We start from the raw sequence: 13,069 nt of genomic DNA on the forward strand, positions 1-13,069 counted from the left end.
CCATTTCTAGCGCCTCCAACATCAAACACATGTTGGAGATAGCAAGGACTACAGATGCTGGAGTCAGAGTCAGTACGTTGTTGGAGCTGGGGGAACACAGCAGGTCAGCCAGCATCAGAGGAGCAGGAGAGGCAGCATTTTGGGTCAGGACCCTTCAAGAAGGATCATCATGAAGGATCCCGACCTGAAACATCAATTCTGATGCTACCTGACCCGCTGTATTCCTCCAGCTCCACACTGTATCAACCAAACATATGTTCCCCAGCCTTTCACTGTCAGCATTTCATAGGGATGGTTCACTCCTAACACTTCCTCACCTTCTCATACAACTGTTAAAAGTGCTGCTTTTGCTCTTTTTACTACCTCACTCCTCACTGTCCAAGGTGCTAAATACAGCTTCCAGGTGAAGTAGTGTTTTACTGCTTTCAATCTAGCCTATTGTACTTGTTTCTTACAATGCAGTTTCCTTTATGTTGGTGGGACCAATCACAGCTTTCACTTTTTCTCTCTGTCCATAAGAGTAACTTCAGTCTTCCAGTAGTTTGTCATTTCAATAAGCTATTTTGCTCCCATTGCAAAAACTTCCATCACAAACATAAACAGAAATTGTTTGAGAAAACCAGCAGGTCTGGCAACATCTGTGGAGGAAAGCAGAGTTAATGTTTTGGGTCTAGTAACACCTGCCATTCTAGGCTTACTGCAGTGTTCCAGTGAATTCAACGTACACCAGAGGAGAAGAATGTCATTTTCCACTTCGGCACTTTACAGCCAACAGGACAGAATATTGACCTCAACATCTCCATTTGAGTCACTGGACTCAATGTTAACTCTGTTTCTGTCTCTGTAGCTGCTGCCAGATCTGTTGAGTTTCACCAGCACTTTTTGAGTAAATACCAAACCGATTAAGGGGATAGATTGAGATTTCGGGGCATTTTCTTTTTTTTGCAATTGAGAATCTTTAATTCAATTGTGAAGGACTCAAGTCCATTTCAGCTGGACTGGTGATGGTTACTAGTTATTTTTGATAAACTTTGAATAGCAAACAGCTTTTTGCATTGGATGTCGGTTAAGATCATAAACTGTTTGTTTAACTTACAGGCATACAATGCTAAGTTAAAAACCTTTGAAGATCCACCAAATCGTGCCCGCAGTTCAGCAAACAAAGGCAAGGGGAAAGGGAAAGGCAAAGGTAAATAATTTTGAATATTTCTAGTCTCTTGTGATGTTACTGTAAAGTGATAGATGTGATTTTGTAAGGTTTTTTCCCAGAGGCTGCAAGGTGTGGACAGATCAGAGGGTCTCGTTTGGTCCCCAAATGACTTCAGTCTTAGAATAATCTCATCAAACGTTAGATTTCACACAGTGATTAGTTTTTGTATTCTTGGGTTAAAGATGTCTGCCAAACCTATCTGTAACTGTCGTTGCAGACACTGTCAGATGTATCTGTGATGCTTTGATTAGTTTAGCAGTACTATACTCTTCCAACAATATTTGTGATGTTAACTCTCAAACTAAGAACAACAACATTGTCAGTCAGTGAATGAATTCTAGTTGAAGTAGTTGGATGTATCTGAATGGAGAAAAGAAAGGTCTATTCTTATACAGTTGTAAATGTATTGTGAAACCAGAGTTTTATTTGAGGTTTTGTAGGTTTTGATTTTTGTTTTGTTTCCTTGTAGGAAAAGGAAAGGCAAAATCTACAGCTGAACCTGAACAGACTGAGCCTGAGGCAGACAACAAATTGGAAAAGCTTCGGAGTCTTGATGTTTTCTCAGGTTGTGGGGGTCTCTCTGAAGGATTTCATCAGGCAGGTTGGTTTTACAGGGAGAAATGATACTTGGCATAATCAAACAAGTAACTGAGAAGTTGCATTCTACAAATATGGACAACTAAAGATCTCAGAAAACTGTACATTTGATGCAGTGTGGCATCATGAGTAATTAAACTGTTTGGCGTGGTATTTTTACTAAAGTTCGCTGGCATGTCACAGTTTGTTTAATCACCAGAATTGCTGTATGAACATATGCAAGTGTCCAGCAATCCAGCAGTTGTGGCTATCTGATCTTTCCTGTGATCCACCCTTTCAGTCGGATTTTGGTTATTTCACTTCAAAAAGCTTTAGAGTTCTCCTTCCTCAGTGGTGGATTAAGAATTGATTCTCATCACGGCAGAACTGGCAAATTCAAATTGCAGAACAATGTGGTTTTGTGTTTCAATTCAAAAGTTCAAAAAAATTACTTTTTGTATTTAGGGAGGGGAGGAGTTGAATACGTATTTTTGTAACAGAATTTAACAAGAGTAGTTCATAAAGCCAGTAATGTCACAGATTACAATATTTTAATGTGTGCCAGAATTCAGTGACGTTTTTTTCTGATTCAGGCCACGTTATGACTTTGTACACTTTACCGCACTCAAGTCCAACAAGTTATCAAGTTATGGGGCAAGCTGGAATGTGGGACTAACTTGACAGTTCTTCCAGAAAGCCAGCATAGGCCAAATGGTGGCCTAGTGTCCTGTAAGTTTCTAAGAAGTAACTTGAAGACTGCCTCTTCTCTTCTGCAGGTATTTCAGAGACGTTGTGGGCTATTGAGATGTGGGATCCAGCAGCACAAGCATTCCGCCTGAATAATCCTGGTGCTACTGTTTTCACTGAGGACTGCAATGTTCTGCTGAAGCTTGTCATGGCTGGGGAGAAGACCAATTCCCTTGGGCAGAAGCTACCGCAGAAGGGCGATGTAGAGTTGCTCTGTGGTGGGCCCCCGTGTCAGGGTTTCAGTGGAATGAATCGCTTCAATTCCCGCACTTACTCCAAATTCAAGAACTCTCTCGTTGTCTCTTATCTCAGGTCAGTGGAGAGGTCACTGGATCTGGCAGAGGGTGTGGCAGGTCTGACAATACAAGGAGGGATTGACAAGGTTGGGATTGTTTTTGCTAGAGTTCAGACAAATGATTAGGGATCTCACAGAGACTCATAAAATTCTAGCAGGGCTGGACAAGGTAGATGCACGGAAGATGTTCCCAATGGTGTGTGTCCAGAACTAGGGGTCACATTATGAGGATTCGGGGTAGACTATTTAGGACAGAGATGAGATATTTCTTCACCCAAAGAGTGGTGAGCCTGTGGAATTCATTACCACAGGAAGTAGTTGACGCCAAAAGAGGCAAGTAGCACTTGGGGGGGCAAATAGGATCAAAGGCACTGGGAAGAAAGCATGATTAGGCTATTGAGTTGGGCAATCAGCCATGATCATGAAGAATGGTGGAGCAGGCTCACCTCCTGTTCCTGTCTTCTATGTCTCTATGAAATCTACCTTTCTCACTGGTTTAACATCTATTTCAGTGATTTATTTTGTCCATTTCTTGACTGATCTAACAGATGATTGTGAATTCAAAGTGCTTACATTGTGTAATGTGTCACAGAAATCACTGTTAGGTTCTTTAATGGGTCTTAGACAGTAACAGGTTGTTCTAGGGGAGAGAGTGTGGGTGAGTGACGTGTTTGACAGAAGAGAACATTCCCTTGATTTGTTGCTCAGAGGACAGTGTTCATCCAAATACAATGGCTGGAGCACCGATTTAGGTTTGATTTGATCCCGTGAGCATTTGGGGCTGACTGCGTAGAATATTTTGCTTCAGAAATTCATATTACTTTTTTCTTCATCTGAAGCCTCGGCTAAACAAGAAATTATTAAATTCTGATTTTCTGCTTTTCTGACTTTGTAGCAACAAGGCTTTCTGTTGGAATAACAACAGGAAGATATTGCTACTTTTTAAATATATATCTGTATGATTGATCAGACAGGACATTTCCAGTTGTTTTGTGCACAGTTTACAATCACCTGTATTCTTGTACTTTGCAGCTATTGTGACTATTACCGTCCCAGATTTTTCCTGTTGGAGAATGTGAGGAACTTTGTTTCATTCAAGCGCTCCATGGTTTTAAAGTTGACCCTTCGGTGTCTGGTGCGAATGGGTTACCAGTGCACGTTTGGTGTATTACAGGTAAGCTGTTGCTCCTCTTTTGAATATTTATCTGTCAGCAGACTGTGTTTTGTCCAGGGATTGTCTGTTTCTCTTGTTGCTTGTGATCGTTTTGTCTATGGTCTGCTCAACTAAGAAAGCAGTCATAACAATATTTAAGAGATCAGTGACCAGTAATCGTTCGTTCTTGTTTCTAAGAGAAGGTGATACCATACTATCCAATATGTTCTAACAAGATGTCAAAGAATTCCCATTTTCTTGAATTGGAGACATCTCAAAATCAGTGAAATTGAAAGATTGTTAAATCTGAAGTATCTGCTTATGCACTGTGTAGCAAAGTTATGTGTGAAATTAGTTTTGTTCCTTCTCTTCTCTATTCTGTGATGCTAGAATCTGATTCAGATCTAAGCAGTATTGGAAGCTTGATTACCTGTGGAGAATGTGATAAGTTAAACCTCAATTACAAGGTTCCATTCACTGGATAGGAGCCATTAAATAGCAATTGGAGGACCTTGGATTAACGTCTCTTACTTGTAGCATGTGGTAATCTTTTGATGCTGTTGACCCATCTGTAATTGGGCAACTTGACTGACTAGGGTAGGATCAATTCTAGAACAAATTGGTCTGTAAGCCTCGCATTTACATTCAGCTGTTCCTCTCCCAGTTTGTCACTTTTTAGTATTAAACAATGACGTAGTTGGTGCTCCTGGGCTGTATCGTGGAATAGGGAAGGTGAATTTAGTTCAGGTTCAATGAATATAGCGGCTATATAGAGATGGAGCGGAGCAGGACCTACTGACTGATGCATGTATGTGAAGTCACTGTTTTAAAATGCTCTTTTCGTCTTTCCAGTAACAGACTGGCGTATCCCTTTCTGAATTTTGAATGTTTTCTTATTCACAGGCTGGGCAGTATGGAGTTGCCCAGACCCGTCGGCGAGCTATCATTCTCGCTGCAGCCCCTGGAGAGAAGCTGCCACTATTCCCAGAGCCTTTACATGTCTTTGCACCTAGGGCCTGCCAACTCAGTGTGGCTGTGGATGATAAGAAATTTGTCAGCAATATTACCAGGTAAAAATTGCTGCATAAGATCTTTGCTTTGTCTGACCAATGTTCTCCTCTCCAGGAGGTGTGTATTCTTCAGATTTGGTTGCCATTGGTTCTGGACACCCTCTAATAATTCACATCTTTTGTTAGTCTTGACCATCATAGGCAATAGACTGTTTAACCACAAATGGCATCACCACCCAGACTGAAATCTGCATGCACGTACTGGTAGGGATTTACTAGACAGTAGGTGATAGTCTTAGTCTTATTCCCACTGCTGAACATCCCAGCTGAGATCAATTAATCCAACCCAGGCCGCTGGCACCTCTGTAACATTCCATTGAGGCTCCATTAACCTGCAAAAATTGAGCTGTAAAGTTTATGGCTGCATGTTAGGTATAGAGTAATAGATAAACTATTGTTTCTTCCTTAACAGACACACCATGCATTCATTTTACACAAAACTTCTATCAGTCCTTCCCCAAAAGGTTTCTAAAATGTAGTGCATTAGCTGTCTAAAGTTTCATTTTTAGCCTGCATGTGTTTGCCACTACACAGCACCTGTTACATTAACTAATACTTAATCCAACTCCATGTTGACTGAAGACAGTTAACTTGCCGCTAGTTGATGGTTAAACATGGAACCCATCTGGTGCAGCTCAGCAACGTACTGTGTGCTAACTTAGCATATGAAGTTCTTTCCAACTTGCAGTTAATATGAAATGATATTAAGAGAAGCACCATTTTTAAATATATATGTTAAATCTTCCAAAGGATAAAGTCTGCTCCATTCAGAACCATCACTGTAAGGGATACCATGTCTGATCTCCCTGAAATCCGTAATGGAGCTTCTGCACTGGAAATCTCCTATAATGGTGAACCACAGTCCTGGTTCCAGCGACAAATTCGGGGCACACAGTACCAGCCCATTTTGCGGGATCACATCTGCAAGGTAGGTGAATTTTTACAGCTGACTCAACTTTGTACTGTATTATCTCATGGAACAGCACAGCAGGCATAAATGGTCTAATGCTGCTCCTTTTTCTTATGTTCTTAAGAAAGTTGACACCAACTAGAAAGCCTGCAATCATTGCAGATCAAGGGCAAAGGATTCGAGGTCAGGGAATAAGATCAAACAGTTTAGTTTCCCAGTTCTCTCAGGTTACCATCTCTTACGGGCTACATTGCTTTACTTTACCCATTAACCGAAACACTTACTATCCTCTCTTAAAGAGAAAATTGTGTTTTTCGTAGATTGTGTGTGTGTGTCTCTCTCTCTCTCCCCTCCCAAATCTACTTAGAACCTGGATTATCACAATTTAAATCTTACTTCCTAGTCACCATCCTAGGTTGAATGTTCACATCCTAACTGATCTAGAATTGAGGATCCATTCATGTAAGTCTTCTCTATTACAAAAAAAATCTCCCCATGACATCCTAATGAAAGCTTAATACCTGAGGCCTAAACAGTTCAGGTTCAACATAACCCCCTGATTTTTGACCCCAATCCTTTCCTCTTCTTTTTGCTTTTGTTTTTATATGTATTGTTCATTATGCCAGTTTACAGCTTAACAAAAATATTATAGATTCAGTTGACCTTCCTTCTGTTGTATTTCTGATGTCCTTCAGTCCCATCCTTATTGGCTTCTCCAGATTTTAAAATTTAGACATCTTCAGTTTATTTCTGCCATACCATATCTCCTTATTTATCTCCTCTAACCATCTCTCTGCAGGATATGAGTGCCTTAGTGGCAGGCAGAATGCGGCACATCCCCCTTGCTCCAGGGTCAGACTGGCGTGATCTTCCCAATATTGAAGTACGCCTTTCGGATGGCACCACTACCAAAAAGCTGAGGTACACACATCATGACAAAAAGAACGGACCTAGCAGCGCTGGCATGCTGCGTGGAGTGTGCTCTTGTGCAGAAGGTGAGTGGAGGATGGAAGAAACTGTCCATTTTCAGGCATGTGTACACATGAACACTTTGTATTTTGAGAGAAAGAATGTGGCAATATAAACTAGATGGTGTAATTTTGTTGTGGGTGTTGGAACAGAGCTCTTGGTGTTCACAGGCATTAAAATCTAAGCGATGGGACAAGTTGTTCAGAAAGGCAACTGGATTCTCTGTGTTAAGAATATAGGTATCAGTCAAAAATCGGGTGTAATGTTGAACCTGAACTGGTTAGGTCTCGGGTAAAGTAATTATTTTCAATTCTGGACTTCATGCTTTAGGAACGATGTTATGGGGAGATAATTAACTGGGGATTTTTGTGATAGAGAAGACTTATATGAATGGGTCCTCGATTCTGGATCAGAGAACATGAACGTTCTGGTTCAGCCTAGGATGGTGACGCAGTTTTCTTTCTTCTAAGACGAATATTTTTAATAGCTGTTCATCACAGCACACAAATTTCTCCAAATTACCTTCTGCAAAAATATGGTAGTTTTCAACTTTCCATTCTTTTAGTCAATTGCCTCACGACAACCTGGTTCTGTTGCAAAATTTAAATTTTCATTTAAAATGTTTTTTCAAATCTTTCATATTTCTTGAAGTAACTTAAAGTATTTAATGTTGAGTGTTTCCTTGTCTCCTGTACATTATCCTCCCTTCTCTAAGGACTAAATGCCACACCAAACCATACACAATTACAAGAACCCAGCTTATTGTTAACTTGTTTTGTTTTTCAGGTAAACAGTGTGACTCAGCTGATAGGCAGTTCAACACACTCATTCCATGGTGTCTCCCCCACACTGGAAACAGGCACAATCACTGGGCTGGTCTATATGGTAGGCTGGAGTGGGATGGATTTTTCAGTACAACAGTCACCAATCCAGAACCTATGGGTAAACAGGTAAATCATGGTTTCTGCTCAAGCTTTGCCTGCAATAACCTGACACGCACTGCAGCCTGTAGTTTATAAGTTTTACATCCCATTAACAAACTTATTGAGCTTTTTTGATGGCCTAGTTGGTGGTAAAGGCAGCAACTCATGTTGTATCAGCCATACTATCAGGTGGACTCTGATTCCAGCTACAGTTGGGAATATTTAATCCTGACTCCTTGAATGTTAAATTCTTTCTGCTGCAGAGTGCATCCCGTGCATGTTGCCTGATGAGGAATGAGTACATCTATGCTATGGTGCTTTGTGTTCTAATAAGTATTCAGGACAGGAATGCGACTGATTGTGAAGGAAATAACTTGTCTCCATGTTGGGGGCTTTCAAGAGTGATAAGAGCTGAATAATAATATTATGGATAGCATCTGTAAGGCCAGCCCATATGGTCAGCAAGGGCTGAACAGAATAAAACAACCTGCTCCAGCATTTAAGTGAAATATAACAGAAGCTTTTGAACAGAGCTACACCAAGGTGAACGGGAGGCCCACAAGCAACGGTCTGCGACAGGCATCCTGTTATCAAACTTAGGATAGACCAGTGATTGATTCCAGCCTCATTAATGGAAGGATGTTGTCCCACTAGATAAACAGCAGCAGTTAGAACAAGGGGTGTAAATTTCAGCCGATGAACCAGCCAGCCTAACTCATTAAATAGCAGTGAAAACAACAGCTAAAGTTATTTTGTAGTAATTAATTGTTCTTTTAAACTTATTCATAATATTAAGAAATAGGTTCTAGTTAAAGATTCTCCAGATAATCATATAGATTTCAACATACGTCTAGATACACGTATAACCGTAAGTATAATAGAAGTTTGTACAAAACGAAAATTATTTTTAGACACCTGACACTTCTATTGCATTAGTGAGTGCCACACTGTCAAAGATGCGTGTTTTCGACAAGACCTTAAACTGAATTTGCTCTGTTAAGTGGACGTAAAAAGACAATTTTGAAGAGCAAGGGACTTGTGCATGTTGACCTGTACAATTTATTTGTGCCTTAGTTAATAGCACGTTGTTTGAAGGATTTGCTGGGATGCAGACTGATTAGGTTGGTGACTAAATTTCTCAAGTTACAATATTTGCAAGATATTTGGACAGGTAGATGAATGGGAAAGGTTTAGAGGGATATGGGCCAAACGCAGGCAAATGGAGTTTGGGAAACTTGATCAGCAGGGATGAGTTGAACCGAAGGGTCTGTTTCTGCAGTGTAGGACTCTCTATGACTCATAAGGGCAAAAAATCATTTAAATCTAGATGTGAAAGTTAATTAGTCTCAGGAACTGCTTTCTCACATCTCTAACAAGATGTCTGGTACACCCCAAACAAAATAGTTTGTTCGCAATTTATTAGTTACAATCTTGTAATAGTTAGTTAAAACCAACTGTCTTTTGTATTTTTCTATATACATATTTGGGACAGTGGAAAATGTGAGGAATAACTGAATTTGATTGAGATAGCACATGGCATACAATGAATAACAGAATTCAAGCAACCCTTACAGATAAGCAAGTCTAGGACAGACCCAAAGGAGTATAAATTGTAATTCTGGAATGTGAATTAATAGGATGCAGAGAAAGATCCCAAGGCCAGGCGATTTCAATGTCTGTTAAACCCCATGAGGTCATGGTAATCTGGGGCTGTCCATAAGAATGCCGTTATTGAGTTGCATGGGAATGGGTGTGTGGAATAAGGGAGAAGGATACAGTGACCTCGCTGTTATAAAAATGCTGTATTTCACTGTTTAAAAAAAAATCAGCGTGTCGTTGATCTCTCTTCTGATTTTAGCCGTAGATTAAGAAAACTATTGGGTTCTCGTGTCGAGGCCAGATTCAGGCAAATTCTTTGGCCTTCTCTCTACATTAAACGGTTGTTTGAAAAGAAGTCTTCCACTTGCCTGAATCCTGCTTGCCTCCCAAGCCTTTGTCCCGGGATGGGTTTCGGTCCTATAGTATCTAATATGGTTTTCTGTGTTCCAGGGTCGTGTGTTGCATCCTGAACAGCACCGTGTAGTAAGCGTGAGGGAATGTGCACGCTCCCAGGGATTCCCAGATACGTACAGGCTATTTGGAAACATTTTGGACAAGCACAGACAAGTGAGTATTTCAGAATTTCACACCAATTGTTAACAGCAACATGTTAAGATCGTTGTAGCTGAGAAGTGTTTGTTGGGTGAATTAGATGATTAATACTACATCTACAGTCTTGCAACGACTTAATGCAGCAGTTAATCTTTTGAGGCTGCTTAGCTTCACATTGAACTGTAATTTACACTGCATGTTTTTTTTAGTAGAGGGTCCTAGAATATATTTGCACATTGTTTCTGGCAGGAAACAAACAACTGTTGAAATTTACCAGGATCCTGGAATAAAATAATCTTTGTAGTTCTTCCCAGGACTCTGACTGTCAGATCAGGGGAAGTGACTGTCTTGTTAATCTTGTCATTGGCAGAGGACTGGCTGGAGTTTGTCTAAGTACTGGGTTTACAGTAAACCTGCTGCCAGTGGACAGTACAGTTTGTTGGACCAGCAGCAGATAGCTTTTGCATTCTGTGTGGTGGAGATGGTTTTAAATGTCAAGTCACAAAAATACCTACTATGTACTGACAGCGGTGCCGTTAAATCTCCCAAAATTACTGACAGTAATTAAGCTTTGTACCACTCGTTATTAAAATTTATTTTTCTGAAACTACAGGTTGGCAATGCAGTACCACCTCCTCTGGCTAAAGCTATCGGTCTGGAAATTAGGCTGAGTATGGTTGAAAAGAAGAAAAAGAATACAGCAGGTAACGAGGTTGAAATGTGGACAGCGATGTCAGTATTATAACCAAGCTTTCAAGCCAGTGTGATCATGTATGTTTTGGTCAGACACTTCACCCTGACAATGGAGTTTTGAAAAAAGAACCAGATCAGTACATAGATCTGCCGTTAAGGAATAGTGGGGCTACATATGATATAATTTCTTCAGCTCACCATACAAGAGATATAGCAAAGTAGTTACAATAGTTCAGTTCTCAATGACTTTTTTTTTTCCTCTCTAATAGAGTCTGTCAAAGTAGAGACAATGGACACTACGAACTGATTCTCATCTCCTTCAGCTTGATGTTCCTAGACTGTCATGCACAAAATATCCTGTGAATATTCCGTGAAAAAGTGTCTTTTTTAACTGGCTGGCATGGAGTTGCCAAGGAAGATGTAACATTGTTTTTAGTTAATGAACATTCTTCTCAATTGTGCAGTGCTGTCATGCATTGTGGATTTTAACATGGTTTTAAATGCTCAGTATTTGAATAATTGCCCACTTTCTTCAGTGGTAATTCATATGTTTAATAAACTTGTAGTTTTTATATGTTGTAATATTTCTTCCAATAAATACATTTTATTAAGTGGAATGCTGATGCCCTGTCTGCTTTTAGTTTTCACTTGTCCATTATCAAACAGCCAAAACATAATAGTCCCAAGATCTGGTATATATTCTTAAACCATTCTCTCTATCTCTTGTCTGAGATATTCCTTTTTAAATGAGCTTGTTTAACAAGACTTTGTCACTCATCCTAATTTTGTGACTGTCTGTCAAATCTTTTGAATACTGCCTTCCTCTAGATTCACAACATCTGCCCAACTTCAATGCAATTATAATTCAGAGATTTTAATGTTTTACATCTTTTGAAACGCATTTCAGTAATCTTTACAAATTCAAATCAAGATGAAATTGCATTTTTCACCATGATCTAATTAAAGCTGCTTTTCATTTGTATGCCTTATGTTGTATTGTATCTATGACACAAGACATTGAAAGCAGTAATTCGAGTGGATATGGCCATAAAAACATTTCACACAATATTAAAATAAATTGACATTTATATAGTCTTGGCCTGAACAACATACCCTCTCTTCCTTCAACAGAATTCTTATAGCAGATTTATTGGAATTTGCCACGTCTAAAGGAAATGTTGATACAAAGACTACTTAGTAGTCAGTCATACTACAGTCATTCATAACTTTAAAATGACCAACTCTCCTTCCTATACTCTTGTCCTTGCAGGGTTTGACACCCCAATGCTTCAAATTTTAAATTCTCAGCCTTATTTTCATAGTCATACAGCTATACAATACAGAACCTTCGGTCCAACTTGTCCATTGCCAACCAGATATCCTAAATTAATTTTGTCCCATTGGGCCCATATCCCTCTAAAGCCTTCCTATTCATGTACCCATCCAGTTGCCTTTTAAATGTTATAACTGTACCAGCCTCCACCACTTCCTCTGGCAGCTTGTTCCATGCACAAAGCACCCTCTGCATGAAAACACTGCCCCTTAAACCAATGCCCTGGAATTTTGGACCCCCCCCTTCCCTCCCAAGGGAAAAGATCCTGGCTATTCACCCTAACCATGCTCATGATTTTATAAACTTCTATTGGGTTACCCCTCAGCCTTCGATGCTCTGGAGAAAATAGCCCCAGCTTATTCAGCCTCTCCCTGCAGCTCAAATCACTCAACCCTTGCAAATCTTCTTTGAATCATTTCAACTTTCACAACATCCTTCTTATAGCAGGGAGACCAGACTTGCATGCAGTATTCCAAAAGTGGCCTAACCCATATCCTGTACAGACCTGACATGATCTCTTAATTCCTATACCTAATGCATTGACCAATAAAGGCAAGCATACCAAATACCTTCTTTGCTATCCTATCTACCTGTGATTCCACTTTCAAGGAACTACAAACCTGCACTCCAAAGTCTCCCTTCAGCAACACTCCCCAGAAGCTTACCATCAAGTGTATAAGTCCTGTCCTGATGTGTTTTTCCAAAATGTAGCACCTCACATTTATCTAAACGTAACTCCATCTGCCACACTCAGCCCATTGGCCCAGCCGATCAAGGTCCATTGTACTCTGAGGTAACCTTTGCTGTCTACTACACCTCCAATTTTTGAGTCATCCACAAATTTACTAATCATACGTTCATGTCTAATTTGTTTATTTAAATGAGGAAAAGCAGTGGGCCCAGCATCAATCCATGTAATACAGCACTGGTCACAAGCTTATAGCCTGAAAAGCTACTCCTCCATCACCAAGCCAGTTCTGTATCCAAATGGCCAATTCTCCCTGTATTCATGAGCTCTAACCTTGCTAAACAGTCTAAA

The 13,069-nt window shown here is 40.0% G+C and overlaps 1 protein-coding gene across 1 annotated transcript in view; it reads left to right on the forward strand.

Annotated features, from left to right (window-relative positions):
- The window catches only part of dnmt1 (DNA (cytosine-5-)-methyltransferase 1), a 61,489-nt gene extending 50,211 nt beyond the window's left edge, over positions 1-11,278 (forward strand). The window contains exons 24-34 of the mRNA XM_048521784.2: positions 1,099-1,189; positions 1,680-1,811; positions 2,563-2,845; positions 3,861-4,002; positions 4,885-5,051; positions 5,802-5,979; positions 6,761-6,956; positions 7,717-7,880; positions 9,903-10,019; positions 10,618-10,708; positions 10,967-11,278. Coding sequence (XP_048377741.2) covers positions 1,099-1,189; positions 1,680-1,811; positions 2,563-2,845; positions 3,861-4,002; positions 4,885-5,051; positions 5,802-5,979; positions 6,761-6,956; positions 7,717-7,880; positions 9,903-10,019; positions 10,618-10,708; positions 10,967-11,004 — 1,599 coding nt within the window. The 3' untranslated portion in view covers positions 11,005-11,278. The remainder of the gene's footprint in view (positions 1-1,098; positions 1,190-1,679; positions 1,812-2,562; positions 2,846-3,860; positions 4,003-4,884; positions 5,052-5,801; positions 5,980-6,760; positions 6,957-7,716; positions 7,881-9,902; positions 10,020-10,617; positions 10,709-10,966) is intronic.
- The last annotated feature ends 1,791 nt before the right edge of the window (positions 11,279-13,069 follow it).

Source organism: Stegostoma tigrinum, chromosome 35 (assembly GCF_030684315.1).
Source record: "Stegostoma tigrinum isolate sSteTig4 chromosome 35, sSteTig4.hap1, whole genome shotgun sequence".
Taxonomy (NCBI): Eukaryota; Metazoa; Chordata; class Chondrichthyes; order Orectolobiformes; family Stegostomatidae; genus Stegostoma; species Stegostoma tigrinum.